The sequence below is a fragment of the Quercus robur genome, chromosome 11 (genome assembly GCF_932294415.1).
Source record: "Quercus robur chromosome 11, dhQueRobu3.1, whole genome shotgun sequence".
Lineage (NCBI taxonomy): Eukaryota > Viridiplantae > Streptophyta > Magnoliopsida > Fagales > Fagaceae > Quercus > Quercus robur.
This window is the reverse complement of record NC_065544.1, coordinates 19,777,684-19,804,631: the sequence shown is the minus strand read 5'-3', so window position 1 is coordinate 19,804,631 and position 26,948 is coordinate 19,777,684. Positions and strand designations below refer to the sequence as shown.

General features: G+C 33.7%; 1 protein-coding gene and 1 long non-coding RNA gene across 2 annotated transcripts; both read left to right on the top strand.

The window, feature by feature from the left end:
• Nucleotides 1-7,108: 7,108 nt before the first annotated feature.
• LOC126707559 (dynamin-like protein ARC5) lies at nt 7,109-19,582 on the top strand. The gene is made up of 17 exons (XM_050407281.1): nt 7,109-7,601; nt 8,242-8,406; nt 8,497-8,619; nt 9,497-9,718; nt 11,404-11,537; nt 11,652-11,744; nt 12,936-12,999; nt 13,467-13,515; nt 13,684-13,766; nt 14,707-14,864; nt 15,114-15,174; nt 16,301-16,363; nt 16,497-16,597; nt 17,626-17,683; nt 18,304-18,651; nt 19,048-19,212; nt 19,313-19,582. The coding sequence occupies exons 1-17, from the start codon at nt 7,209-7,211 to the stop codon at nt 19,403-19,405; spliced, it is 2,373 nt and encodes a 790-aa protein (XP_050263238.1). The 5' UTR covers nt 7,109-7,208; the 3' UTR covers nt 19,406-19,582.
• Nucleotides 19,583-25,019: 5,437 nt separating this feature from the next.
• LOC126707560 (uncharacterized) lies at nt 25,020-26,698 on the top strand. The gene is made up of 2 exons (XR_007648983.1): nt 25,020-25,149; nt 26,137-26,698. It is a non-coding gene; the product is annotated as an uncharacterized LOC126707560 (long non-coding RNA).
• The last annotated feature ends 250 nt before the right edge of the window (nt 26,699-26,948 follow it).

The window sequence follows — 26,948 nt, the reverse complement described above, 5'->3', positions numbered from 1 at the left end:
TCTCTTGGCTCAAACGGGCCTTACAGCTAGGTTCTAGGACTTCACTTTACGACTAGGGTGGCGCCAACGACGGTAAGAAGGGAACACAACAACGGAATATCAAGCGTTCGGGTAGACACGGACAAGAGACAAAGAACACAACCACACTACCACTGGCCAGAAAAGAGTGGCTCTGATACCATAAAGGGGGAAGGGGACGCACTACTGAAGAGAAGGAGACGGAAGCACAGTAATATTGTAAATGGAAAAGAGACAAAGAACTTGATATGTAAATGGAAATATTGTAAATGGAAATAATGTAAAGAACTTGAAAGTAAATAACTTGAAAGTAGATCGCTTGAATGTAAGCACAGTAATAAGGCGGTAGAACCAGCCAAACAGTATATATCAAAATAATTCAAAGTAAATAAGAACAATAGTTCAAAGTAAATGAAAGCAATTTAGAACCATCCGGTATGGCAGTAATCCGTCCAAGGTGGTGGTAGCAACAAGTAAAGTAATGAATATAGAACTGAAAATACTTCTTATTGAAAGTAGGATAAACACTTACAGTAATAGTAGTGAATACAAGATCTCAACAGTTACAGGTTATCAGTTACAAAGCTTGAACTAGTCCTAGTTACAAGGTTTGTAGGATTACAAGGCTTGTAGTGAACAAAGGTGAACAAGGTTGTAGTAGTAGTGGAAGCAAGTGGGTTCTCTCTCTAAGAAGGCTAGTTCTAAGGGAAGAGAAATCAGAACTAAAACTTTGCTTCCAACTTTGCTTGAGAAGCCCAAGGGACAACCCCCCTTAAATAGGCAAAGTTTTGAGTAAACAGTACTTATGAACAGTAAAAGTTAACAGTAAAAGATAAATTACTGAAAGCAATCTTGGTGTGACTAAAAGTCGCGGGAAACACAGGGAATCAACTTTTCAGAACATTATCATCAGGATTGGAAATTAACAGTGAAAGTCCACTAGTAAACAGTGTAGCATTTGGCCTTTATGCAGGCTAGACAAATAAGCTCAATCTTCTTGAAGATCTGGAGTGTTATCTTCATCATGTCCAAACAGCTCTTGGTCATATGGGAAATAGGGATTGTGAGCAACAGATTCTTCTGAGGAGGCTTTGGATTCTTCTTGATCAGCAACAGCTTCTTCTGCCCATTTGAGTAAAGCTCGAAGAGCATCAGGATTCTTTCTCAAATTGTCAATAGAGGAGCTTTTATTCTGAACATTTTTGCCGGAAGAAGAAGAGGGAGCATCAGCAGGAGCAGGGGTTTGAACAAAGGAATGATTTTTTGCCATGGGCAAAGCAGCAGTAGATGAAGATTCTCTGGAAATAGAGGCAACAGCAGTAATGATCTTTTGAGTGTGAGGGAATTTTCCCCACCATTTTACATACCAATGTCTAGAGAGAACATCACCATCTTTCTCATATTGCCATTTCAATATCCAAGGTATTTTATATTTCTTAACAAAATGAAGCAAAGCAGGAAATTTGGCTCCATAAGGATCACACCTATAACATCTCTTGAAACAGTTGAAAGCATCAAGCAATGGTGCAGGAAATAATTCAGTAACAGGACCAAATTGGGCCCACCAGCGGTTGAACCAAAGGGGCAAATCACCAGTGAATTCTTTGTCAAAGTTAACAAACCAGGAATGAGACATGTTTTCATTCTGGTGCAGCATGAATCTTGTCCAAGCCATGATATAATCATAATATGAATAGGGAATGGGGGAACTTGGCATTGTTCTGGTAGATGTAAGAGAAGAGCCCCATTGTTCTTCAGAAATGAAATTGACCAAGTAAACATTGTGGTAAATAATTTTGGGAGTGTCCTTTTGATCAGAAATGGTGTTAATAATAATAGATCTTTCATGGCGCAGAAGATCAGAATAATAATTTAAATTCTTTTCCCTATGCTCCGGAATCCAATGAAACTTTGGAGAGAAATAACTCTTAGCAAGTCTGAGAGAATCAGAAATAAAGGCTTTGTTGGGTTCAACATAAAACAGGTGTTGGTAATATTGTTTTTTGATGTATTGAGGGGAACTTTTTGGAAAAACAGTTTTAATGGGCCGGTTAACAGGGGTTAAGGCATAAGGATCATAAGATGAAGCAAGAACAGTGGAGTAATTAATCCTAGGAATGGTTCCTAGGGTGGTGAAACGGTTGGTTATGTCAAGGGGAGAAGCAGGTTCTTTTTTAACAATTTGTTTAGGGGTTTCAACAGGAGGATTATCTTTTGGTCTTCTACTTGCCATTGTGACACTGCAGAAATTCACGGGTAAGGAAATCAGGGATAGAATTTTGAGATCCTTTAATATATTCAATATCAAAATCAAAAACGCTTAAAATAGCTTGCCATCTAGCAAAAATATGTTTTGAAGCAATATTTTCAACATCTTTTTCAATAACATATTTAGCACTTTTGCAATCAATTCGTAACAAAAATTTTTGGTTTAACAAATCACTTTGAAATTTTGAAATACATAGTACTATAGATAAAATCTCCTTTTTAATAGTACTATAATTTAACTGTGCATTGTTCCAAATGCCTGAATAGAAACGAACAATTTGTTCAGATGACTCAGGAGAAACTTTTTGTTTTAGAATACCACCATAACCAACATCAGAGGCATCGGTCTCAACAATTTTGAAAGCACCAATAGTAGGAATACCAAGACAAGGCAATGTCTTAACATGAGTTTTGATTTGTTTAACAATAGAAGTATGAACATCAGACCAAGGGGGAGGATTACTTTTTAATCGATCAAACAGAGGTTTGCATTGTTTCCTCATATCTTTGTAAAAATCTGCAACATAGTTTAATGACCCAAGAAATCTTTGGAGCTGTGTCTTGTCAATGATAACATCAGGAAACTTATCGGCAAACTGGATGGCTCTATCTATAGGACGAATCTGTCCTTCAGAGATATCGTAGCCAAGAAAACGAACTTTGGTTTGGAATAGTTTAACCTTCTTGGCTGAGACAACAAGACCATTTCTTTTGATAGTATCTAGAAACGAATTCAAGTGTTTCCAGTGTTAGTCAATAGAGCTAGAGTAAACAAGAACATCATCAATATAAACAATGGTGAAATGACTGAAGGAGTTAAAAATATCATTCATGATATTTTGAAACTCACTTGGGGCATTTTTAAGACCAAATGGCATAATATTCCACTCATAATGTCCAAAAGGAGTGGTGAAAGCAGTTTTGTACCTATCATTCTCATTAATCTGAATTTGCCAAAACCCAGATTTCATATCAAACTTGGAGAACACAACAGCTTCATTCAACCTATGGACAAGGTCATTCTTGTTGGGAATGGGATACCGAATCCATTCTAAAACCTTATTCAAGGGTTTGTAGTTAATGACTAATCTTGGGGTTCCTCTCTCAATTTCAGCATTTTTTTGGACATAAAAGGCTGAACAAGACCAGGGAGACTTGCTATTCCTAATCAATTTTTTCTGCAACAAATCATGGATTTCTTTTTTGCAAAATTCAACAGTTTCAACATTCATTTGGATAGGACGAGCTTTAGTAGGAATATTTTTCTCATCAAAATCTTTGACATATGGCAAATCAACAATATGTTTCTTTCTATGCCAGAAAGCATTAGGAACATCGGAGCAAACATCATCAATCAACATTTTCTGAAAATTATCAATTTTGGATTGCAACAATTTATCAGAAATTTGTTCAGCAATTTTCTTGTATCTAACTTCTTGCTGAAGAAATTGAAGATGTTTAATTTTAGCATGAATCATGTTTGAAGCAGTATTAGTATCAATATCAAACTTCGAAGCAAATTTGAACTTTACTTTTTGTCCAAAAGGATCAGTAGTAATTCCATCATGTTCAACAAGGAAAGGATATAAAGCATTTATAAAAGGCAAACCAAGAATCACTTTATCAGTCATATTTTTAACAAGAACAGAAGAAATCTTGAAACAAATATTAGCATGGCATACATAAGCATTATTCAATTCATACTTTATTTTCATTTGAGAACCATTAGCAGAAACCAATCTTTCAGTAGATTTTTCAAAGTATTTTGAAGGAATCAGTCCTTCTTGGATACAGTTCATGTCCGCACCTGAATCTATCATAGCAATAACAGTGAAATGATAATCAAGAGAAACAACAATTTTGACTTTTGTAAACCATTTTGGAGGAAATATTTTATTAACAAGAGCAAGTTGAGAAATAGTAACATCATCAGGAATACCTTTACCAGAAAGAAGAGCTTGTTGATAGGATTCATCTCCATCATTATGCTCAAGTTCTTGTTTAAGATTACTTTTAACATCTTTAAAATCATGTTTTAATTCGCTTATCTCTTGTTTAACAATATTAATTTCATGTTGTAAATCATTAACAGTTAGTTTTTTAGATTTCTTTTTATTAAATTTTTCCAAAATTTTATCCTCTTTACTCTTGATGAGAACATTGGTTTTAATAACCTTGCAACAAGAACCTCTACTCCCAATAATATTAGAAGAATTACCAATATTTAGTATGTTGAATTTGTCTTTTAAATTACTAGGTTTTCTTTTACAATTTTTATTAAAGTATCCAGATTTTCCACAGTTAACACGTCTCTTCTTAGCATAGAAATAATTAGGTTTAACAAAGTTATATCTGTACCTTAATTGGTGTTTTAACAATTTTTTATCATTACACCTATTGGTACTAAGTTTTTTAATAGTATTGAAAATATCTTCATAGGTTAAATTATTATAATCACTAGAATCATTTTTACTTACTAATTCTTGTTTTACCTTATGAGCAAAGATAGGAGGCAAACCGTCAATAAACTTTTCTTTCTAATAAAACTTAAGACAATCTTTCCGGAGCATCACTCTGGAAATAAAAACATCTTGATACCATCTGTATTCAGACACAGTTGGACAACTCAAATCATTTAAATAATCATGAGATGAAATATTGGATGGAGTACCAACAAAGTGTTTGAGAATGGTATTGATCAAGGTATTAACACCATCAGGAATACCACACACACACACACACACACATATATATATATATATATATATATTCCTACATACATAAATATATATACATATATAAAGGGAAGTAATTATTAAAGATCTTGCATTTTTTAATGAATAATTTTTATAATTATCATTTTTATTATAATTTGAGATATATTATTTATGTTGCATGATAATTGCTATTTATTATTATGTTAAGAGACGAATTAATTTTTCACTTACAAAAAATACCAATTGACATTTTTAATTGAAAAATACCTATTATTTTTAGTATAAAATTTAGGTGAAAAAAATTATTTTGGTCCTTACATTTTGGGGTCATTTTCAACTTGGTTAATGTCATTTTCAATTTTTAGTCAACTTGCAATTAATTTTTGTTAGTGAGTTAACACTAGGAACTAAATTATTACAAGTTGAAAATAACACGAACCAAGTTGACTACTACCAAAATGTAAGGACTAAATTGAATTTAATCCTTGTATTACCAAAATAATATTTTAGCTTAAAATTTAACAAGACAAATTTAGAAAAACCAGAACAAAAGAAAAGATAAAAAAAAATGGAGATTGGGCTGAAAGAAAATTCTTGCTTTTAATTTATATATTAAAAATTGAAAGTAAAATTTATAGTATAAACAAATTGGCAAAAATGGAGGGGGGAAAAACCTAGGTTGGTTTAAACGGCAAGTTGTCAATGGGATGGACAAACGATCAACATTGACAACAAATAGATACTTTATGAATTAAAATGATAAAAATAAAACTTAAAAAAGAATGAAAGTGACTATTCACCAAATCAAAAAGGTATAATTGTGTTTTGAAACTTAGAGTGCTTAACTAAACAAAAGTATAATTAGAGGACTTAAATGAATTTTAGCCAAACTTAAAGGATGCAATTTACATTTTAGCAGTTTTTATTTTTATTTTTTATAAACTCATGGGATTATAAGCTTGAAGCTTGAAAACATGGTCTTTACTCTTTTATTGGTCAATTAATACCTAGTAATTTTTAACTTTTTTTTTTTTTTAAGAATAGTAATTTTTACTTTTTATAAAGGAAGTAATTATTAAAGGTCTTGCATTATTTTTTTAATGAAAAATTTTTATAATTCTCCTTTTTATAATAATTTGAGATACAATATTTATGTTTATAATACATTATTATTATAATTATAATTATTTATTTTTCATGATAATTGCTATTTATGATACCAGTTGATTTTCACATAAAAAAAGGCTAACTGAATTTTTTTTAATTAAAAAAGTACCTATGATTTAAGTATAAAATTCAAGCAAAAATGTTATATTAGTCTCTATTTTTTGACCTTATTGTCAATTCGATTCCTATATTGTACTATTTTCAATTTTCAATCAACTTGCAATTAATTTCTATTAATGAGTTGACATTAAATACCAAATTACAACAAATTAAAAATAACATAGACTAAATTAACTACTATCAAAATGCAGGACCAAATTGTGGTGACACTATATTACCAAAATGGTCTTTAGGGAAAAATGGATAAATACCATTTATTTTGAAGTATGTTGTAAAACATCTCTCTTTTTTAAGTATCTAGCAAAATACCCCTGTTTTGGAACTCAAGATTATTGATGTCGAGTTCTATGTGTGTTTTTACATGTATTTTTAGAGTTCTATGTGTATTTTTAAAATGACTATGCCCTTTATTTTTAAACTATTTAGCCAAACAACCATTTTTTCAAATTATCTAGCAAAACTATGCAGAATTTTAAGTGGCAAAATATGCAAGGTCTATTTGGGGTCTACTTATTTTGCTGAAATTGAAAATTTTTTGTTAAAATTACTGTAAATAAAGGTAAAAGTTAACTAAAATAATACAGTAGAAACCATGAATAGTATTAAAAAGTGCAATATGACTCATAAATAATAACAAAAATAAGTTAAATAATAAAATAAATTGACAAAATTAATCATGTCAAACGGACACACATTAATGGAGTTTCCAAAAATAAACGGATGAAATCAAATAGCCATTTTCCCATGGATTTTGCCTAAAATTTAAAAATAGAAAAGATAAAAAAGTGGATATATCGGGCGGGCCGAAAGAAAAAGTGGATATCGATGGATATGGTACGTTGCTTCCACGAGTAAACTCGAAACAGTAAAAACTTGAGTAAACACACTTTTGAGTCTGGACTCCGCATCAGTGATAAAATGAGAATGGAGGGAAGTGAAGAGGATGGGTCAGACTCCTTAGGCATTACTTCTTCTGCTACAATGGAGGACGACTCGGAATTGGAACTGGAAGTGGAGAAGCAATGGAGGCTGTACGAGGCTTACAACGAGCTACACAGTCTAGCTCAAGAGTTCGAGACCCCATTCGAGGCCCCCGCGGTGTTGGTGGTGGGTCATCAGACGGACGGGAAGAGCGCACTGGTGGAAGCCCTCATGGGTTTCCAGTTCAACCATGTCGGCGGCGGCACCAAGACCAGGCGCCCCATTACTCTCCACATGAAGTATAACCCTCTTTGCAGCCTCCCTCTCTGCCGCCTTGTCTCTGATTCCGACTCCACGTTTGCTGATGAAAAGTCTCTTCAACAAATTCAGGTCACATTTCTTCTCTATCTCTCTTTTTATATTTTTTATTTTTGATAATTCAATAGTTACAATGTTGGAGGGATGATTTGAATTCTACAAGGGTCTTGACGGAAACTATAGTTTTTTATTCTAAACTTTTCACCCACATGTAAACTATTACTTTGCACAATTGACATCCCAATTTGAAATAATTGTACCAATGTGGGAGGGGGAGGGGTGAGGACATGTCAACCAATTGAGCTACAGACTTTTGGTGAAAATAGCCTTATTAATTTTCGTCTAGTGAAATCTATCATGATTGACAGTTGATTTGAAAGAATTGTATCAATGTGCCTCATGTTGTCTAAATTGGGAGTTAAATGAGATGGAAATTGGATGTAATTATGAAAATACCCTTATTGGTTGCAATGAAAAATCGCAATTTTGGTCTAATTTAACTCTTTGTTTAGATGGTTTGGGGTAGAATGGTACAATTTTTTGAAACGAGGGTGTCAATTGTGCATTGCTTGGGGGAACATGGTGAAAGTTAATAATATAATGTGTTATTTGCCTTCTTTTTATTATTATTATTTAAAATTTGTTAGAATTCTCCAATTTGAATTGGTTATCCACGTGAGAGTGTGATTTTCTTCTTGTTATTGTTCTGTAGGCCTACATTGAAGCTGAAAATATGAGGTTGGAACGTGACCCTTGTCAATTCTCAACTAAGGAAATAATCATTAAAGTGGAATATAAGCATTGTCCAAACCTTACCATTATAGACACTCCTGGACTAATTGCTCCTGCTCCAGGTCGAAAGAATCGAGCGCTACAGGTTTAACGCAATACACTCAACCACTGTTTTTCTTTTTAAATAAAAAATTCGGATTGTAAGGGTAATTGTTTTTGCGTCTGTTCTTGGCAGAGTCAAGCTCGTGCAGTGGAATCCCTTGTGCGAGCGAAAATGCAGCACAAAGAGTTCATTATATTATGTCTTGAAGATTGTTGTGACTGGAGCAATGCAACTACACGTAGGGTTGTTATGCAAGTACGTCCATTTCTCTTTTTCTTTTCTTTTTTCATTTTTTAATTTACTTTACCCTATAATTGTATACTTTACTTTGCACTTAGTTTGATTAGGACAGTGTGAGAGAGTGCTCTAGGACAGCAGATCATCTTCATAGGAAAATATAGAAAGAAAGATTGAAGTTGGAACTAGAAAAGACCAGTTTCTAGGCTTAACAGCGCAAGAAATAGTCTGATGAATTTTCATAAAATAGATGACACAATGTTGCCTAAAATGACTATTTAAGAGACTGTTTGTACTAATCAATAAGATCTCATCCTTCTTTAAATATTTAGTCACAGGAATCTTTAAAAGAGCATGGACCAAAGAGTAGCAAATATGAATAGTATGAAACCAAACATAACTATGACACATAGAGACTGGACCCATGCTAGTTAGTGAGAGGACCAAGCGAACTAGTGGGTTCACTTTGCTTTGGACTTGGTTGCTCCTGCATCTTGCATCCTTCTTCTTCAAATGGTTTTATCACCAATCAATCTCCTTTTCCCATCTTAAACTAGTTCACTTCACCTTGCATCTACTCATCACAGCAGCCCAATGGACAATTTAATTGCAATTCTAATAACAAGTGCAGAATAGTCTCAGGGCCAGTATTATAGAATGACAACAGTCTTCTTTTGCCTGGAGTTATTGAGTTTGCAATTATTTTTTGGGGCAAGTCACAAAGAAAAACCTTGATATTATCCCTATTCCTAACTGAGTCTACTACCTTTAGGCAAAAGTTTTGCAATCCTGCAAACAATTACAAATTTGAATTTAGTTTTCAGTTACACATATAGAAAGTGTATATATTGATAAACAAGTGTAAAAGCTTGAAAGTTTTAATGATATTTTACAGATTGATCCTGAGCTTTCAAGGACAGTAATTGTCTCGACCAAGCTTGATACGAAAATACCCCAATTCGCACGTTCTTCAGATGTGGAAGTCTTCCTTTCACCACCTGCATGTACACTTGATGGCTTCATATTGGGTGATTCTCCCTTCTTCACATCTGTGCCTTCAGGAAGAGTTGGTTCTGAACATGATTCAGTTTACAGAACAAATGATGAGTTTAAACAGGTTTAGTCTACAACTACTCACCTTATCTAGCGACTCTAGTCTGTTGATGTTTGAATGGTAGTGTTAAGACTTGCGGAAGTTTTTCCATGTTCCTATGGTCTGCCTGATGTTATCATCAAATTTCCTTTACTTTTGTAGTTGATTTTTGGTGGTTCTCTCACCTTAAGCTATTAAACCAGTTATGCTAGACATATACATTTTCAGTATTCTGTTTGGTCTTTATCTAAAAAGAAAAGAATTCTGTTGGTCTTTTTGCATCAAATTCATTCAAATTGCTTATACATGATAGTTATAATCATTGTTCTGTCAGTGTTGGCTTCTTTATCTGCTTCGATGCTATTTAGTCAAGTATGCTGTCTGAATGAAGCATTATTCAACAAATTCAAGATTTGCTATAAGAACAAGTTAATTAGGTTAATTTTTCCTGAAAACTTCAACAGTTTACTAACAGAAGGGGAGTGATGCTTCTAGTAGCATGATAACCCATATTCATTTGGAAAATAGCATGCTGTATAGTTCTAAAAACTGAACCGAACCAGCTTGTTCGACCAATTTAACTGTGTGCTGGTCCTATCCACACTCAAAAACTGAAAAAGTCAACCATCTTTCAAAACTATTCAACTGGTCAAACCTCCACTAGAACCTGTTTTTGTCTTTTAATAATTATAATTTTTTTGACTTATCCCACTAGAAAAAGAAGAAGTTAAGCTTATATGCATTGCTTCTTTTATCGAGGGAGTAAATGAGCTGCATAACAAACTTAACATTGAAAAGAATGTTATACCTATAAAAAAGCTAGTCTAAACATTTAATGTTCAAAACTCATGATGGAATATGGTATTAATAGAGATAGCATTTTCTTTTATCTTCCTAATATGAAACTCTCAATAAGTTCTTACAAATCAACAAGTCCCCCAATGAATTAGAGAATGAAATTAAAAAAATTGTATAAATTAACCACTCTTTCCCTTTGTTTTTGATTCTTTAGGTGCAAACGTTCCACATTGAAAATTTACATGTTAATTGACAAGAAATTATTTTTTACAAATTTCTCTCATAAGTTCAAAATGAAATGTATCTCTCAAAATATGTTGTGAGAGCTCACAAAATATTTTGAGACATTTTAAATGAAACAGAGTATCAACAAAAAGGGAAAAAGGGAGTATTAATTTATTTTATTTATAGTATTAAAAATTATTATTTTAGTTGAATTATTTGTGACATAACTGGTCCGACCACCGGTTAAACCCTAGTTGGTTAGGTTTGATTAGAATACAGGGAATCACTCTTTTTCTAGTTTTTTGTCTAGTCGGGTATTTAAAGTAAAGGGTAAGATACAATATTGGGACTCACTTGTGATGCTTCATTCCTGTGCAACTATTACCAATAAATACATTGAAGATAGTTACGGGCAAAAAAAGACATTGTGAAGCTAGTGAGGAAAGCTGTGATCATTAAAGCTGTTTCAGAAAATATGATCCATGTAACCAACCGAATTAGTTGTTAAAAGATTTAGTAATCAACTGGGGTTGACATTTAGTTGAGTTGAGCACAGAATGCTTGTTGGTTGTTTTGTACATGTGAGGTGTCTATTGTTGTAATATTGATATGTGAATATGTTAAAGGTTATTTGTTTATTTTATTTCTAATGTTGTTCCAAAACATGAGTGAATATTATAATGCAGGCAATATCCTTGAGAGAGGTGGAAGATGTTACATCTTTGCAGGAGAAGTTGGGCCGGACACTGTCAAAGGCAGAAATAAGTAGAATAGGTGTAAGCAAACTCAGATTATTCTTGGAAGAATTGCTGTGGAAAAGGTACATATATTTCTTCCTTTTACATTTTATTTTTTGCCCCTATTCTAGTCAAAGTACTCTTAGTTTTCCTGCGATATTCTGTGGCTAAATATTTGCTAAGATTATGCTTGCAAGGTATATGGATAGCGTTCCACTGATCATTCCACTTCTAGAAAAGGAGTACAACAACACAACAAGAAAGCTGAATGAAATTAATCGGGAACTCAGGTCTCAAGTTTAACTCATAAAACATTTTTTTTTTAGGGTAAATTTTAGTTAAATTACCCTGAGATTTGGGTTAATGTCAATAAGATCCAAGACATTTCAAAATTGACCAACTTAGTCCTTAAACCCAATTTGTTCCCTTAACACTGTTAGTGCTGTTAATTATTCTCACCCCTCTATTCTCTCTCCTCTCTCGTCCATCTCTTTTCTCTCTCTGTGTGTATACCAAACCCAGCCATAGAACATCGAGCTAAGTTGCTAAAACCTTCACTATCCCTACACCTTTCTTTTGCACCAACAACAGGTTTTTTCAGTCACCAACAAAATCCAATCTTTATTAATATAACCCATCAAAAAGCTGTTGATTTCTTCAATATAACTATTTGGGTCTCTGCAAAATCTTCAATTGCTAACATGGATTCACTTTCTTTTTGCTAAAACCCTCCCAACAGCAGGTTTTGCAGTGATCCAAAATGACACCCACAAAATCAAATCTTTATTAATATAAGTCACAAAACACTGTTGCTTACTCCAATATAACTATGTGGGTCTCTACAAAACCTTCAATTTTTAACTTTTCCTCGCGTCGTAATTCCACCAAAACCCATATCTCACTCTCATTTTGTTTACCTCAGCCTTCACAAACAACCCAAATTTATTGTGGTATCTGTGAACTCTGAGAGTGAATTAATACCATTAAAAATACCTAGAAAATCACTAAAGCTATGAAGCTCATGGCTTTTGCAAAGGTTAGACGAGAGAGAGAAGAGAGAAGAGAGAATCAGAGAGAGAGAGATCTAGAGAGAATCAGAGAGAGAAGCGCGGGATTAGAATAATTAACGGCACCAATGGTGTTTACGGACTAAATTGGCTTTAAGGACCAAGTTGGTCAATTTTGAAATGTGCTGGACTTGGTTGGCATTAGCTCAAACCTTAGGGTAAGTTACTGAAATTTACCTTTTTTTTTTTTTTAATAATTGTTTGTTTGAAGGCAATATTAGACAGATTTAAATTTTGCCTAAACGGAGCTTCCTCCTTCTATAATAACAGTATGGAAGGTGAGGTAGTGGGTTCAAGACTCACTAGGTTCATGTGTAACTTACCAATAATAATAATTGTAAATGAATCTTTTATTATAGTTTTCTTTCTTTCTATCTATTAATTAATTTTATTTTATCTTATTTTTATGTGCAGCACCCTGGATGAAGTAAAATTAAAGGAGAAAGGACGAGCATTTCATGATCTATTCTTGACCAAGGTCTCAATTAGGGCCCTATCAGTCTCTAGTAGTCATATTAATTATTAGTCCTGTCACGTGCCAATATCTAATTTTTGTAGGTGGCTTCATATTCTTGAACAAGGACAGAGTCTGGCAATGGAAAGACAGTGCATGAATTATTCAGGAAATTCTTAGTTTGTGGTGGGATTTGTACTTGAAGAGTACTTTAAAGTCCACATAATATGAAAAATATTAATAAAGAGTTCCTCCATACAACACACAATGTATATATTAAGCAAAAAAAAAAAAAAAAACTACAATACTAAAAAAAATGAAAAACAGCACCACAAATGAAATGTGGAAAAAAAACACTTTCAATACTATTGACATAATTTGCACCCACATGCACTAACATATCTATCTCTGATATTGGCATTGCTGATGTTACAATATTATTATCCCTATTCACAATTATCCATTTGAACTAACTACGCTTTATTACTCAGTTGTCGTTGCTATTGAAAGGGACAGTTGTTGCTCCTCCAGATAAATTTGGTAAATCATCTTCTTGTTGCTTACCATGGACAACTCAAATCATATTATTGATATTATCATTACTCTGTCGTCATTGAAACAGAAATTACACTTTACTTTGAACGTTTTGTCATTTTCTTCTCCTTCTGCTTTGTTCAATTCTGAATAATCAGTGTCTTTCTATTATAGGTGAAACACTACAAGACGAGAGAATTAATGGAGGGGCATTTGTTGCTTCTGATGGTGTTCATTTTCCTCACAAGCTAATACCTGTAAGGCATACTATTGTCTGACATTAGACATTTTTATGAGCTGAAGCTTTTATATATTTCACTGCCACATAACTCAACACATGTTACTTAGCTGAAAAGCTGTGTACCTTTCTTTTATAGTGTATTTTACTTGTGTCATATTTTATTTTTCTTGAATTCTTGTTTAGTCTGTTCTTTTTATGTTAATTTGGAGCAAAATGGGCAAAAGGAGGGAAAAAATGACGTGGGGGAAAGTTATGAGGAAAGACATGATTATTAAAGATGTAGCTAGGAAGATTGATCCTAACATGATCGAGCATCATAAAAAAATTCATGTAGCTGACCCAATTAGTTGGGATTAAGGCTATGTTGAGTGAGTTGAGTTGCTTTTATAAATTCTACCCTGTAGCTTGTCACGACCTGAGGATATACTAGTCACATTTGTGTGATTCCACAAAAAGACTAGTCGTGATTTGGAGTTTCCTGTGATTGCTTATATAGCTTAAGTCGACCTAATATATACTTGTTGCGGAACTCAGTACATGCCTGCATGATGCTATCACATTCCCAGTCAGTGGTGACTTCCATTCCAAATCCTGAGTAGGGGAAATCTCCCTCCACTCAAATCCATGAGGCTTTTGTTTGCCACATATGTTATCCAAAAGGACTAATCACAATTGTAGCTTCTCATAATTACTTGTATAGTTTAGATTGACTTTGTATAGTTTAGATTGACCCAATACATGCCCAATGTGAGATGGAGTACTGCATATGTAACACTCTAATTTATAGAATTAAATGGGTCCCCTAATCTAAATATAAAGAGATTTTCTTCTAAAAAATACTAATATGTGGATAAGTATTTAGTGAACTATTATATATCGAATGATAAGATTTATTGTTTCACAAACTTTTTAGATTTTCAAGAAAATTCATTTAGAAGGGTTTCATTTGTGTGTAGAATGCAGGAATGCGTCTATACGGGGGTGCACAATATCACCGTGCCATGGCTGAATTTCGTTTTGTAGTTGGGGGCATTAAATGCCCTCCAATTACGCGGGAAGAAATTGTAAATGCTTGTGGTGTAGAAGATATTCATGATGGAACAAACTACTCAAGGTAATGATAGTTTTCTAATTTCATCATGTATGTGGGATATTTTTTTTTATGTTATGATCCTAGTGTCCCACATGGATTAAGTATAAGTTTAACTATGTGTTTACAAGCTCTTGGGCACCCTCCCCTTGCAAGCCGGTTTTCAAGGGTGAGTTCTACCCATGGGTTCCTAACATTTTAGCTTTTATAAATATTTGTTTTAATTTTTCTACCTGTCCCTTTTCTTTCTTCCTTCTTTTTGTGAGAAATCAGGACTGCTTGTGTAATAGCTGTTGCAAAGGCTAGGGACACATTTGAACCTTTTCTTCATCAGGTGATCAGTATTGTTACCTTTCAATATTTTTCTTTTTCTTGATTTTTGTGGTGTTGTGAGCTATGTCACATGCAGTGGAATAAAGCTGTTGGTGTCATTATGTTTTTGAAAGTATAATTCATCAATGAAATTTCAGTAGTAGATTAAGATATTCGAAAGAGAAGGTCCAGAGGGTGAGAGAGTAACATATCCCAAGGGGGTGCCTTGTGAGAGTGACACCTGTCTTTAGAAAAAGGGTGGGCTTGCTCTCTTCATAACAGCTATAGACTGCTGTACCCCTTTTATGGATTTTTTGTTTCTTAATTGCCAATATTTACTGTATAGCATATCTCGTCTTATGGTGGATCTATAAAAATTTTCGTTAGCTATAGCTGAGATCATGAATATTATTCAATTTTTTAATTTTGTATTTATAGATTTTGTGATTTATTGAAGAAGAGAAGATAAAACTGAAGAGAGTATGGGGATAGTATCCCTCCTAGCGTACCTGTTTGAGTGGGAAGTAAAATTACCTGGCAGAGTAATCTAATTAATTAAATTCATAAACCAGACTTGAATTCTTTGTGGGATTTAGTGTTATAATGACTTAATATTTTCAGGATATTGTTTTGATGATCATGATTATTCAGCAAGATGTACCAGATAAGATTAGATTTTTTCTTGTCATTGAATTAACGTCCAAAAGGGCATGTGGATGATTATTAAACCTTCAAATAATTTAGGATCTTCTTATTCAATGGCTTAATGTTAGTCAAAATTTTGTTACTATTACTATTTTGAAGTAGGTTTTGAACCCTTAACATTAACCTACACTCCTTATGGAAGAAGGAAATCCATTTGAACTAGAACTTATTGGCATTTGTCAATCGTTAGTGAGTCAAAATTTTCTTGACCAATATCTCTTATTGTTTTGTTTTGATCCCCATCTACTACATCTATTCATGTTATTTGTGGATGAGATTGACTATATTCCTTGATAATTACCCTTTCAAATAAAGATTTGTGCATGCCTTCATTGAATAGTTTGCATAATTTTTCTTCTTTCTCACAAATCACAAGGTTTGGTTTTTAGCTCCCTTATTGTTGCTTTCTCTCGAAAGCTAATATTTCTCACTTTCTGTTGCAGTTGGGTGGTAGACTGCTGCACATTCTGAAGAGATTGCTTCCTATCTCTGTTTATCTTCTTCAAGTATGGGCTCTGTCTGTTTGTGGATTGATGGCTTTTGTCCCTTATGTTTATAGACCACAGAAATATCATTTTTTAATTTGTCCAAAATTATAATATTATAATTTACTCATCCTGTATTCTTTGGTTTCAACAGAAAGATGGCGAGTATTTAAGTGGCCATGAAGTGTTTCTCAGACGTGTTGCTACTGCCTTTAACAACTTTGCTGAATCCACTGAAAGAGCTTGCCATGAAAAGTAACTGGTTGCCTCTTTTACAATTATATTATTTTGATTAGTCTTGAATTTTTATATATATGTAACATGCCAATACATTATTCTCATAGTTAGAAGGTCACAATGGCCCTTGTCTTGATAAATAATATCTGCTTTAAAACATCAAAGTAGATGTCTGCATTTATAAAATCCTTTACAGCTAATGAACTTATAGACAACAGTGAAATTTTGAGAGTGAGAAAATTTTCCTTTTTATCCATTCTCCAAGTATTCACTACCAGGAATTAATTTCGTGTCAATTTCTCTATTTCTTATTGTGCAAAAACTTATGTCTTTGGCAATATTAACGTAAAATGTAAGGCATTGCATCCATTTCTTGCAGTGTTTTCTAAAGTTTTTGTTTTTGGACATACACTGAAAAAATGTTGTTTTTTGCATTGAAAATCATTATGGAGTGTTAGAGATCAGCGTCATATATGTTGTGAAAAAACATACTGTCCACTCCTAAGACAACTCTTGGAACTCAGCCCATTTGGTTATCTCAAAATTAGAGTGGTCCACCCACCCCATTTGGCCAACTCTAGAAAAATAACTACTGATGTTGGATTTGAAAGTATAATAGCTATTTTCCCGCCCATTCTAAGGATTAGATTCCATCATGTGACATGTCGTGATGAGGGATCTATCAATCGGGAAAAAAATGTGATCATTTTAACCCAAACTATATGGAGGTTTAGTGACAGTTTCTAAATAGCTAAGGAGGTAACTTAAAATTACCCCTATCCACAAGGATGTTATTTGTTTTTTGTACTCATGCATATTTTTAATTCTATTGATGGTGGTGTACATCGATTATAGCGATTGTGAAGAACCTGAAAGTTTTTTGTTTTATCAAAGAATATCCTAGGTTCTGTCTTTTCCACGTTTCCTATATGCTCAGGTGTTCATAAGATGTTTTAGGATATTGCGTGTGCATGATGCTTATTAAAAATCGTCTGTTGTGTTTGCCCCTGATATCTTCTCTCATTGTTCAAAATGTTTTGCTACAGATGTATGGAGGATTTAATAAGCACCACCCGTTACGTCACTTGGTCCCTCCACAATAAGGTTAATATAGTTTATTTATGAGGCATTCAAATGCCCAAGAAAATAGCCAATCCAACCCCTCTTGTGCTGTGCTGCATTTCAAATGGTTTTGCTTTCCTTTTGATATTAGCCTATGCTAAGTATATAACCATTTCTTGGATTTTACATAAGCATGAGTAACTTTTTTCTTTTTAGTCACTTCAGTGATGTAGTAATTTTGTTTGCTTGTTTATTTTATATTATATATTTTGATTTTGATTTTTTTAAAAAGTTTATATGTTTATGTATATGTATGTGTTTGTGTAATTTAAGGTTTTTGTATAGTGCACATGGAAAGGATATATTTGTGCCTTCAAATGCTAAAGAAAAGAGTATTGCCGTTGCATGTCTGCACATGCCTTCATATGCTAAAGAAAGAGTATAACATCTCACACGAGTATATAATGTAGTCTTTTGTATAGTGCATATGGAGAGGATATGTTTGTGCTTTTGATTGGTAAAGAAAACAGAATAAAACATGATTTATTTGTTGCGATGTGACTCTCAATAGTTATATTAAAAGTTAAGAACATGTAAAATGTAGCTAGTTTCTGCAATTAATTTTCTCTACTAATCATGTCACTGTTGATGTCAATTTTTAGAATCGGGCTGGGTTACGTCAATTTTTAGACTCATTTGGAGGAACAGAACAGTCCAACACAGGTGGTAATCCTTTGTTTGCTGGTCTCTCCCCTGATTCATCATTGGGATCCGTTGCCTATGAGAAGCAGGACTCTAAACCAAGGGCAGATGTAAAGCTCAGTCATCTGGCCTTGGGTACTGACTCAAGCTCTTCTATCCAGACATCAGAAACAAAGTTGGCTGATCTTCTAGATAGTACGCTTTGGAATCGGAGGCTTGCTCCATCATCTGAAAGGATTGTTTATGCTTTGGTACAACAGATATTTCATGGCATAAGAGAATATTTCTTGGCATCTGCAGAGTTAAAGGTTGGTTATATATATCCTGATTTCTGGTCATTGCTAGATTAATTCAATGGAAATAATAACAACTGAGTGATAAGGGAAACGGTGCTAATTGGATGATGGACATTTCAAGCCTGTTTCTGAATGCTAACATTTTATTTTATTTTGTCAGTTTTGCTTGCTTTTATTTTCTGCATTTTATTACATGTCATGCTTCTGTCCTTATGTAGTTAGTTTTTTTCCCCTACTATGCTGTTTACTAGCTAAAGTATTTGTTGATTTATCACAACTTGCTGGTGAAACTAAATGTACAACACAGAGAGGGGAAAAGATATGATTTTCTTTAAAATATTTTGATGCATTCTTTTCTAGGCCTCATTTTTCTTTTCCCATTATTTCTTATTTGTGTATCTTTTGCAGTTCAACTGCTTCCTTTTAATGCCGGTTGTTGACAAGTTGCCTGCACTCCTCCGAGAGGACTTGGAATCTGCTTTTGAAGACGACTTGGATAATATTTTCGACATCACTAACTTACAACACTCGTTAGGCCTGCAGAAGCGAGATACAGAGATTGAGCTGAAAAGGGTATTGCAATTATCTTTCCTTATCTTTTTCCTTGACTGTCAATCTTGGCATTTGCCCTTTTCCTCTCGTTTGTTTGACCAATGTGCTAGTGCTTTCTCAGATTAAGAGGCTTAAAGAGAAATTCAGACAAATACACGAGCAGATTAGTTCACACGAAGTCATGACAAAGCCATCCGTGGATTCAACGAAGTGAACCTGATCCAAAATACTGCTGAATGCATCAGATGTGTGAGATGACATTATTCATTTGTTAGTTTACTGTTGACGCTTCTCCATTATATAATTCTGAAAGAAGAATGATCCGGTAGTCATTACAAGAATTTTTTATAAGCTTACTATATATGAAATATCTTTAGTTTGCTTCTTATTATGCTACGGGTTAATTCACCTTCAAAGTTAATGTCAATGCTGATTTAATTGTATTCCCTTTCATATGATTCTTAGATTATAGATTTCACTATTGGATAATAATATATCAGTAATATTTGACTTAGGAACTCAATTATGAGTGAAAATGAAGTTATACATAAGGGAGTAAATGGCTGCAGATTAGGTTGTTTTATTCTGTGATGACTAGTCACATTTGTAACTTTGATGACCCAAAAATTGTATGTGATTCTTTCACTTTTGATGCAACTTTAAAACTTTTTATTTTTATTTTCAAAATTTTCCCCTAGTTTTATGAGTTCCAATCTATAGGGTAATGATCAGGCTGTATGCCTTGAAAATGCAAGAATAGGCCTACCAAGTTTTAGATTGTTGTTAATTTGGTTCCTGTGTTATAAATTTGAGGAATGTTGATGCAGACAGGATGGGTTGGTATGGAATGGAAAGAACTGGACAAAATCTAATGTAGAACAGGGGTCTATTTTTTCATTTGTTACTTTTGATATTTTCATGTAGTTTTCGTAATTTTAGAATTTACATTTTATTTCCTTGATATAGGTGATTTTAAGGGTTTCTTCAAAAGGAAATCTAGTTTAAAATTCAAAAATGAAATCTAAAATAATTTTGGTTGTGCTTCCTCCAAAATGTCACCTTTACACTTTCAAAACTTTTCGTTTTGGTCCTCTCCTTTCTATCTCCGTTAGTGTTACTGTTAAGAGCACAAAACATTGTGGTTTAGTGTTTTCATGAAAAGAAATTAAAATTTTAAAAAAAGAAAGCTAAATAGGAGAAAAGAGGATTAAAAATATGCAATGCTATTGTTAATCGCCAAGATTTAAGCACATAAATTTCTTAATAATATGCTCCACATAATTTTTTTGATTAATAATATGGTTGTAGGAAATGAGGGAGTTGGTTAGCTTCACAAGTCAGACTGAAATCATGATGGATCAATGCAAATAGAAAGTAGGGTGGAAACTACTGATGAGTTAATCTTATGGTTGCCTTCTAGTCATTTAAAAGTACGTAGAAACCTAATGTCTCTCTCCTAAAATTTCAAAAACACTTTGATCTTTGAAATTTTTGGGCGGATGTAAAAAGGGTCCTGTTATTAAGTTTCCTAACGGCAATTGTCAAGGTAGAATTCTCAATACAGTCAAACCACTTTTTCTAAGCAGTCAAAGCCACTTTCTTCCCAATGTAGTAGGAACTGTTTTATTCTCCTTAACGATTGTCCTACGAGCACTTGTTGACATGGTCCATGTAAAAAATTGGGTCTTTTATTGGATGCCACAGACTTGCAGTAAAAGATCTAACATTGATGGTGGCAATGGTCACTGATTTTGATATAGTAGAACTCATTTTTTGTATACAAGATCTGTTAGTGGTCTATCATCACTTATCATGAATTTACCATCTCATAGCGTATGTTAGTTTGTCCATGACAGAAGAAAATCAAATTAATTTAGCTACTCTAAATATCTGTGCACTAGAAGAAGAAGAAAGAAAAAAAAAACTTTGATTTGTAGCGCAGGGGTATGGATTCTAACATCTGCATTCTTCACCTAAAATTCATAGCAACCCTTCCATTGCCTTGATCACCTATATATTAAGAGTATAAATTAAACAATTAACCCTGCATTCTTAACCTTCAAAAGGGCCTAAATTGGAATAAGCCTTATTTTTATAATCCTACCGATCACTTATAAAATAAGAGTATAAATATGCACCCTTTACTAAGAACCTAATAGGCCTAAATTGGAATAAAATAAGAGTATAAATATGCACTCCTTGTTTACCAAAAAAAAAAAAAAATGCACTCCTTACTAAGAACTTAATATTAGGTGTAGCATTTCAAATCATAGAATCCTTCAGAAGAGCTGAACTAATAGGGATATCCAGAATAGTTTCAGCCTCATGTGAAAAAAAATATAGACTTGACCTCCTGAACCCTCGACTCCCCATGGTCACAATTGTTCAGCTCACATACACGTGCATGTTCCTCCAACAAATTTAAAGGAGAAGTGACCTTAAAGGTCAATAGGGTAGGATTTAGTAAGCCATTTATCAGTCCAAATCTTAATCTTTTGACCATTTCCCATCCTCCATCATATTGATATTTACATGTTGAATTGCCTTTAAATGGGTTATTTATAATTGAATTACCAACCAATTTGATATCTATTGAAATTATTTTTTGAAAAAATGTATTTCAAAGTTATTTTCTAAAATACAAAAACAAAAACATCGAGCTCATTGATGATACATCTTAAACAATGATCTTATAAATTTTTTTTTTTTGGGTAAGAATGATCTTATAATTGATTGCACTAGGAGATTGGTTTTTTTTTTTTTTTTTTACTGAAAAATATGGTGCACTACAATAATGTTATTATTATCAGTTTATCACTGCTAGTATGTCTTTTTCTTAGGACAAAGCCAGCTTGGCAAGAATTAATTAAGTGTGCGTTTGGATACCGCTTATTTTGATGAAAACTGAAAACAATAAAAAAATAATTTTCAGTTACTGTTCACACAAAAATACTGTTCATTTGCCTGTTCACACTATTCATGTCCCATGAATAATGCAAGAGGCGCTGGTAAAAAAAAAAAAAAAAAAAAAAAAAAAAAGCAAAAAATGCAAACGCCAATCCAAACAGAGCTAAATCTGCTAAATTTTTTTTTAATAATAATAATAAATAATAACTATTGTTAATGACTCACTCTAATTCTCAATCCCCAACCCACCCGAGTCTTTTTTTTTTTTTTTTTTTTTTGAATCACACGAGTCTATTTAAGCAGCATAGTTTCCTCTAGGGCTGTCCAATCGGTTGGATGACCTAACCTATAGTTTCCTCTAGGGCTGTCCAATCGAATGGATGACCTAACCAAACCAATTGAACCCGCCCGACTCAAAACCCAACGGTCGGTTCTAGATACCTAAGGTAGTGTTTGGATTCAACTTATTCTGCGTCTGCGTTTAGTCATTTCCTGTTTCCTTCTCTTTCTTTTCTTTTCTTTTTTTTTTTCCTGCACGCGTTTTAGCTTTAGGGGACAAAGTCACTGTTCATCACTATTCATGCACTGTTTATGCATTGTTCACGAGACCCACAACCACTTTATTCAGAAAAAAATATTAAAAATGGGTCTCACGGTACTATTTACATATTTAAAAATTATTTTGCTACAGTGTTTTCAGTTTTCAGCAAAATAAGTTGTATTTAAACGAATCCTAAGTTAGTCGGATAAGGTCTAAATATTACAAAAACCGAAGTTTTGTTTCGAGTGACGGTTTAAAAGTTTGAAAACCTTAGCAACCAACCCGATCGAAACTACTACTCCATCTACAAATTTAATTTCACTTTCACGTGGGTGGGTAAGTTTCTCCGGAATGAGATCCCGTGCAATAGCACAAATCTCAACCCTTCATTTAATCTAATGACTCAAAACTTTGACACCTCACCAAATAAGAAAAAGATTGTTTCACCCTAAAAAATTTTCAAAGCCCGCCCACTGTTTCTACTAGGGGTGTCCACGGGTCGGTCCGGGTCGGGTTTGTGCCCATCCCGGAACCGACCCGATGACATCGAGTTTCCGACAAGAAAACCCGCTGCAGACCGCAAACACCAACAGGTTAGGTCAGATCGGAGTTGTTTGATCGGTGGTCAGATCGGTCGAAGCCAACGATGATGCTGCCAAAGATTCCATTTTGATGGTGACTGTATTTTTCACCGGATCTTCGCTGGATGCAAAAAAACATCAAATCGTCACCTGATTTTTGAAAAACTCATAAGATCTGAGCAAAAATACACCAAATCGTTGCCGGATTTGAGCAAATACCATCGGAGTTTTGCCGGATTTAAGCAAAACCCATCATATTTTCAACGAATCTGAGCCTTATTTGAGAAAAATCCATTAGATTGTAGTTGGATCTGAGCGTAAACGACGAGATCTCACCAAACCCGGTGGAGATTTCATGGCTCTAGCTGAAATCTCTCCGGATCTAAAAAATCTCGCTGGCAAATGCTATAGAGCTTGGTTGGTTCGGGTTTCTTCTGGTTTTGGGGAGAAAATCTGAGACCGAACTGCCTAGATCGGATTCTGGAGAAGATAACCCGCCACCAACCGCCGGAGTAGTCGGGTCGGCCGGCGGTCGGTCCGAGTCCAGTCGAATTTACCGGGTGGGTCGGGCCACCGGTTGAGTTGGACACCTCTAGTTTCTACTTACCTGATGGGTCTGAGTTCATAATTTCATAAATCAAAATTTTCTCTCTCTCTATCTCCTGTGCAGTTGCCCTCCTCCTTGATCACTTCCTCTTCTTCAACCCATTGTCACAGCAGCCCCAACTCATACCCATCAGCAAAAGCAAAGAAAAAACTAAAACTTACCATTTGAAACCAAACCCCCAAACACTCACACTTTTCCTCTTTCTCTGTCTCCAAGTGTGAAGCGACGCAGCCACTGGCCAGATCGGCGGTTCCGACGACACTGGTCTTTTTCTTATCGAGAAATCCCTAAAATCCCCGCTGGTACAGTCGCCGCCGGTGTCGACCAAATTTATCTGCAATTCCTAGGCCGCTTCCTACATCGAACTTCGCAATCGCAAGGTGGTGAGTTCTCTCTTTTGTATACATCGAATCGAAGTAAAAATTACTTATATAAATAGACACATCATTGGGTAAGAGGAGAGCAGAATCAAAGAAATGGATAATCAGTTCTACAGGGGAGATAGCTAAAATATCTATTTTACAAGTTCGATGTTATAGACTATAGTGGTCAAATCCTATGCTTCTAGTTCTCGAATGTTTTTAGCCTGTAGCGTGCAAGAGCTTCTTTACATGAGCTAAATTAGACAAGCTGTTGTATTTCTGATATTAGCAATAACTGTTATTATTGGCATTTTTAAAGCTAGTTTTTGGGTAGGCACTGAAGGTGTTTGTTGAAATGCTTCATAGAGTTTTTAGTTTATCTCTTTGTATTCTGCCTTCTTTTTTTTGGAATTTTATGTTAATGTGATGTTATGTACTTACCCAAAAAAAAAAAATGTGATGTTATGTGCCTGGAAATTGGATTTTCAAGTTAGTGTATTATTGTTTAGAACTTATCTCAGGCAAACAGTAGACAAATTATTCTCATAAAAGCTATGATTTTGTATTCAAAATAGCACAAAAATGAAAAACCATTTATTTGTTAACTGCATTAAGTGGTCTGTTGGCTGCCCTAAATTGTTTTAGCAAATATCTAATAGGTGAGTCTTTACTTTAGTCCTTCATGCTTTTAGATGGGAACAAACATTGAAAACTTTTAGTGCTCTTGGTTGGTAGTAAACTAATAGCATTGGAATAGCCAAAAATTTGCTAGAAATGATAACAAAATATGATTTATTTCACAATAATTTTCTCTTGGTTGTAATTATTCAGGTATTAATTGTTCTCTCATGTGGTATTCTCACATCCCTACAATAGGGATTGTAGACTTTTTTTTTTCACACAATCAAGAGCAGATTTTCCACCTGAGGTTGCACACTTGAGCTTATGAATAGTGCAATGGTTTTAACTCTCTCCCTTTCCTTTTTCTTGTTTTGTATTTAAATAAATTTTCAAAGAATCCTTAGCTGCTAGTGCTTAACTTCAAGATGCATTCTATTTGTTGTTGATGGATTTCCAATAATAATTTGATTTTTAAGATGCTCCAAACAGGGAGATATTCTTCTTTTTCTTATTCTTATTGTTATTATTTGATTGGTTGAAAAAAATTAATGATATCTTTCATAAATCTGCAATGATGTTAAATGATATCATTGAGAAAGTGTTTTATATTTTATGTATAACTTAACTATAATTATATCTGTAGGGTAGATTGAAAATTGCAAGTTTCAGATGGAATGTACACATATAGTCAAGATGCAAGACATGAAATACCTATAGTTGGGTGCTTTGAAAACATGTATTGCTTAGTAATGTATAGTAGCTTTGGAGAATGTTATTGATGACTTAAAGAATTTTTATGTTAGGCCCCTTTTCAATCCACTAAAGAAGGATCATGGAGCTCTAATGATAAACTGAATCGCGCTGGTGATTTAGGTAACGTTATAGCAGAATGTGATTTCATTTGCTATTATACGGGAAATTAATTGCGGTGTCATGTATATCTTCGATTCACACTTATGGAGTAGCTGATTTTTCTATTAAGGACAACCAAGTAATCCATTTATGTCAATTATAGACTTATAGTATCATGCTTTGGCTGCCAAATCTATACTAAATTTATCTTTTCTCTTCTTTTTATTGCATTTTAATTTGAGGCACAAATTAGATATGTCACACAATAAATTGGGAGGGCAGTTAGTATCAGACTCTGTATAACAAGTCTTCACAATAAAATGGAATTAATTTTATTTATTTTAAGTTGCTTTTAAGTTTTTATTACCTTTTACAATTCCTTGGTGTCACTATGGGTGTTATTACTTGTTAGTTTACCTAAATTGTTGGCATGAATATCTTAATTTTTTCTCTCTAACGTTTTTTTCCTTGTAGATACCGTTCATTGGATCTCATTCCATACTTGGGAGGGCAGTTTTTGTGAATGCTAATCCTGATGATTTGGAAGCATGAAAGTCCATTGGTTTAAAGCTACGTGTATCTCTATAAGATCTAGCTAACTATTGTGTTTTGCTTGGTGAGGTGTGCGTGTAAAAGAAGACTCCTCAAAACAATTTGGAAACCAACTTTGGCATATCAACTCCTGAATAAGCAGTGTTACAGCAAATTTATTTTGTATAAGAGGCTTTCTCTCTTGGGGCTACAGTAATAAAATTAGAGAAAGTGTTGTGGTTTGATTCTTGTTAATAGGAAAAAAATTTAGCTTTAGCTGGCTAAAAGTTTAATGTATCTTGTGAGAAAAGGTTTTGAAGCATTCCATGATCAATTGAAGCGCCGTATATCTTGAAGTCAGCCTAGGCTAATTTTCAGTTTTAGTGAAACATTGAATGTATTCTCTAATTTTAACACATAAAAGTTTCCTTATTTATTTATACAACAATCTTTCAAGAATGTAGAATTCAAACCAAGAGAATGTACTAACATGTTTTTATCCTTTAACGATATTATTTAGCAAATGCAATTGATTGTGTGATTTAATTTTTACTTTCTAATGCTTCAAGTTGAACTAGTAGAACAATTTTGATGTTGCATTACAGTCACAAATTGATACATGAGAGGAAAGATAAACAAGAAAAGGATTTGATCCAAGAATGAATGATATGCTATTGAAATGTAAACTTTGATTACAAGAACATAATAATAATAAGAGTTCTAATAAAATATACCCATCCATCAGCAAAGATTTG

Excerpts from the sequence above, each read along its gene's own strand:
- LOC126707559 (XM_050407281.1), top strand. The coding sequence starts at position 7,209 with ATGAGAATGGAGGGAAGTGAAGAGGATGGGTCAGACTCCTTAGGCATT. Across the intron at positions 16,364-16,496 it reads TCTCTGTTTATCTTCTTCAA|AAAGATGGCGAGTATTTAAG; the intron begins GTATGGGCTCTG and ends TGGTTTCAACAG. Across the intron at positions 18,652-19,047 it reads TGGCATCTGCAGAGTTAAAG|TTCAACTGCTTCCTTTTAAT; the intron begins GTTGGTTATATA and ends TATCTTTTGCAG.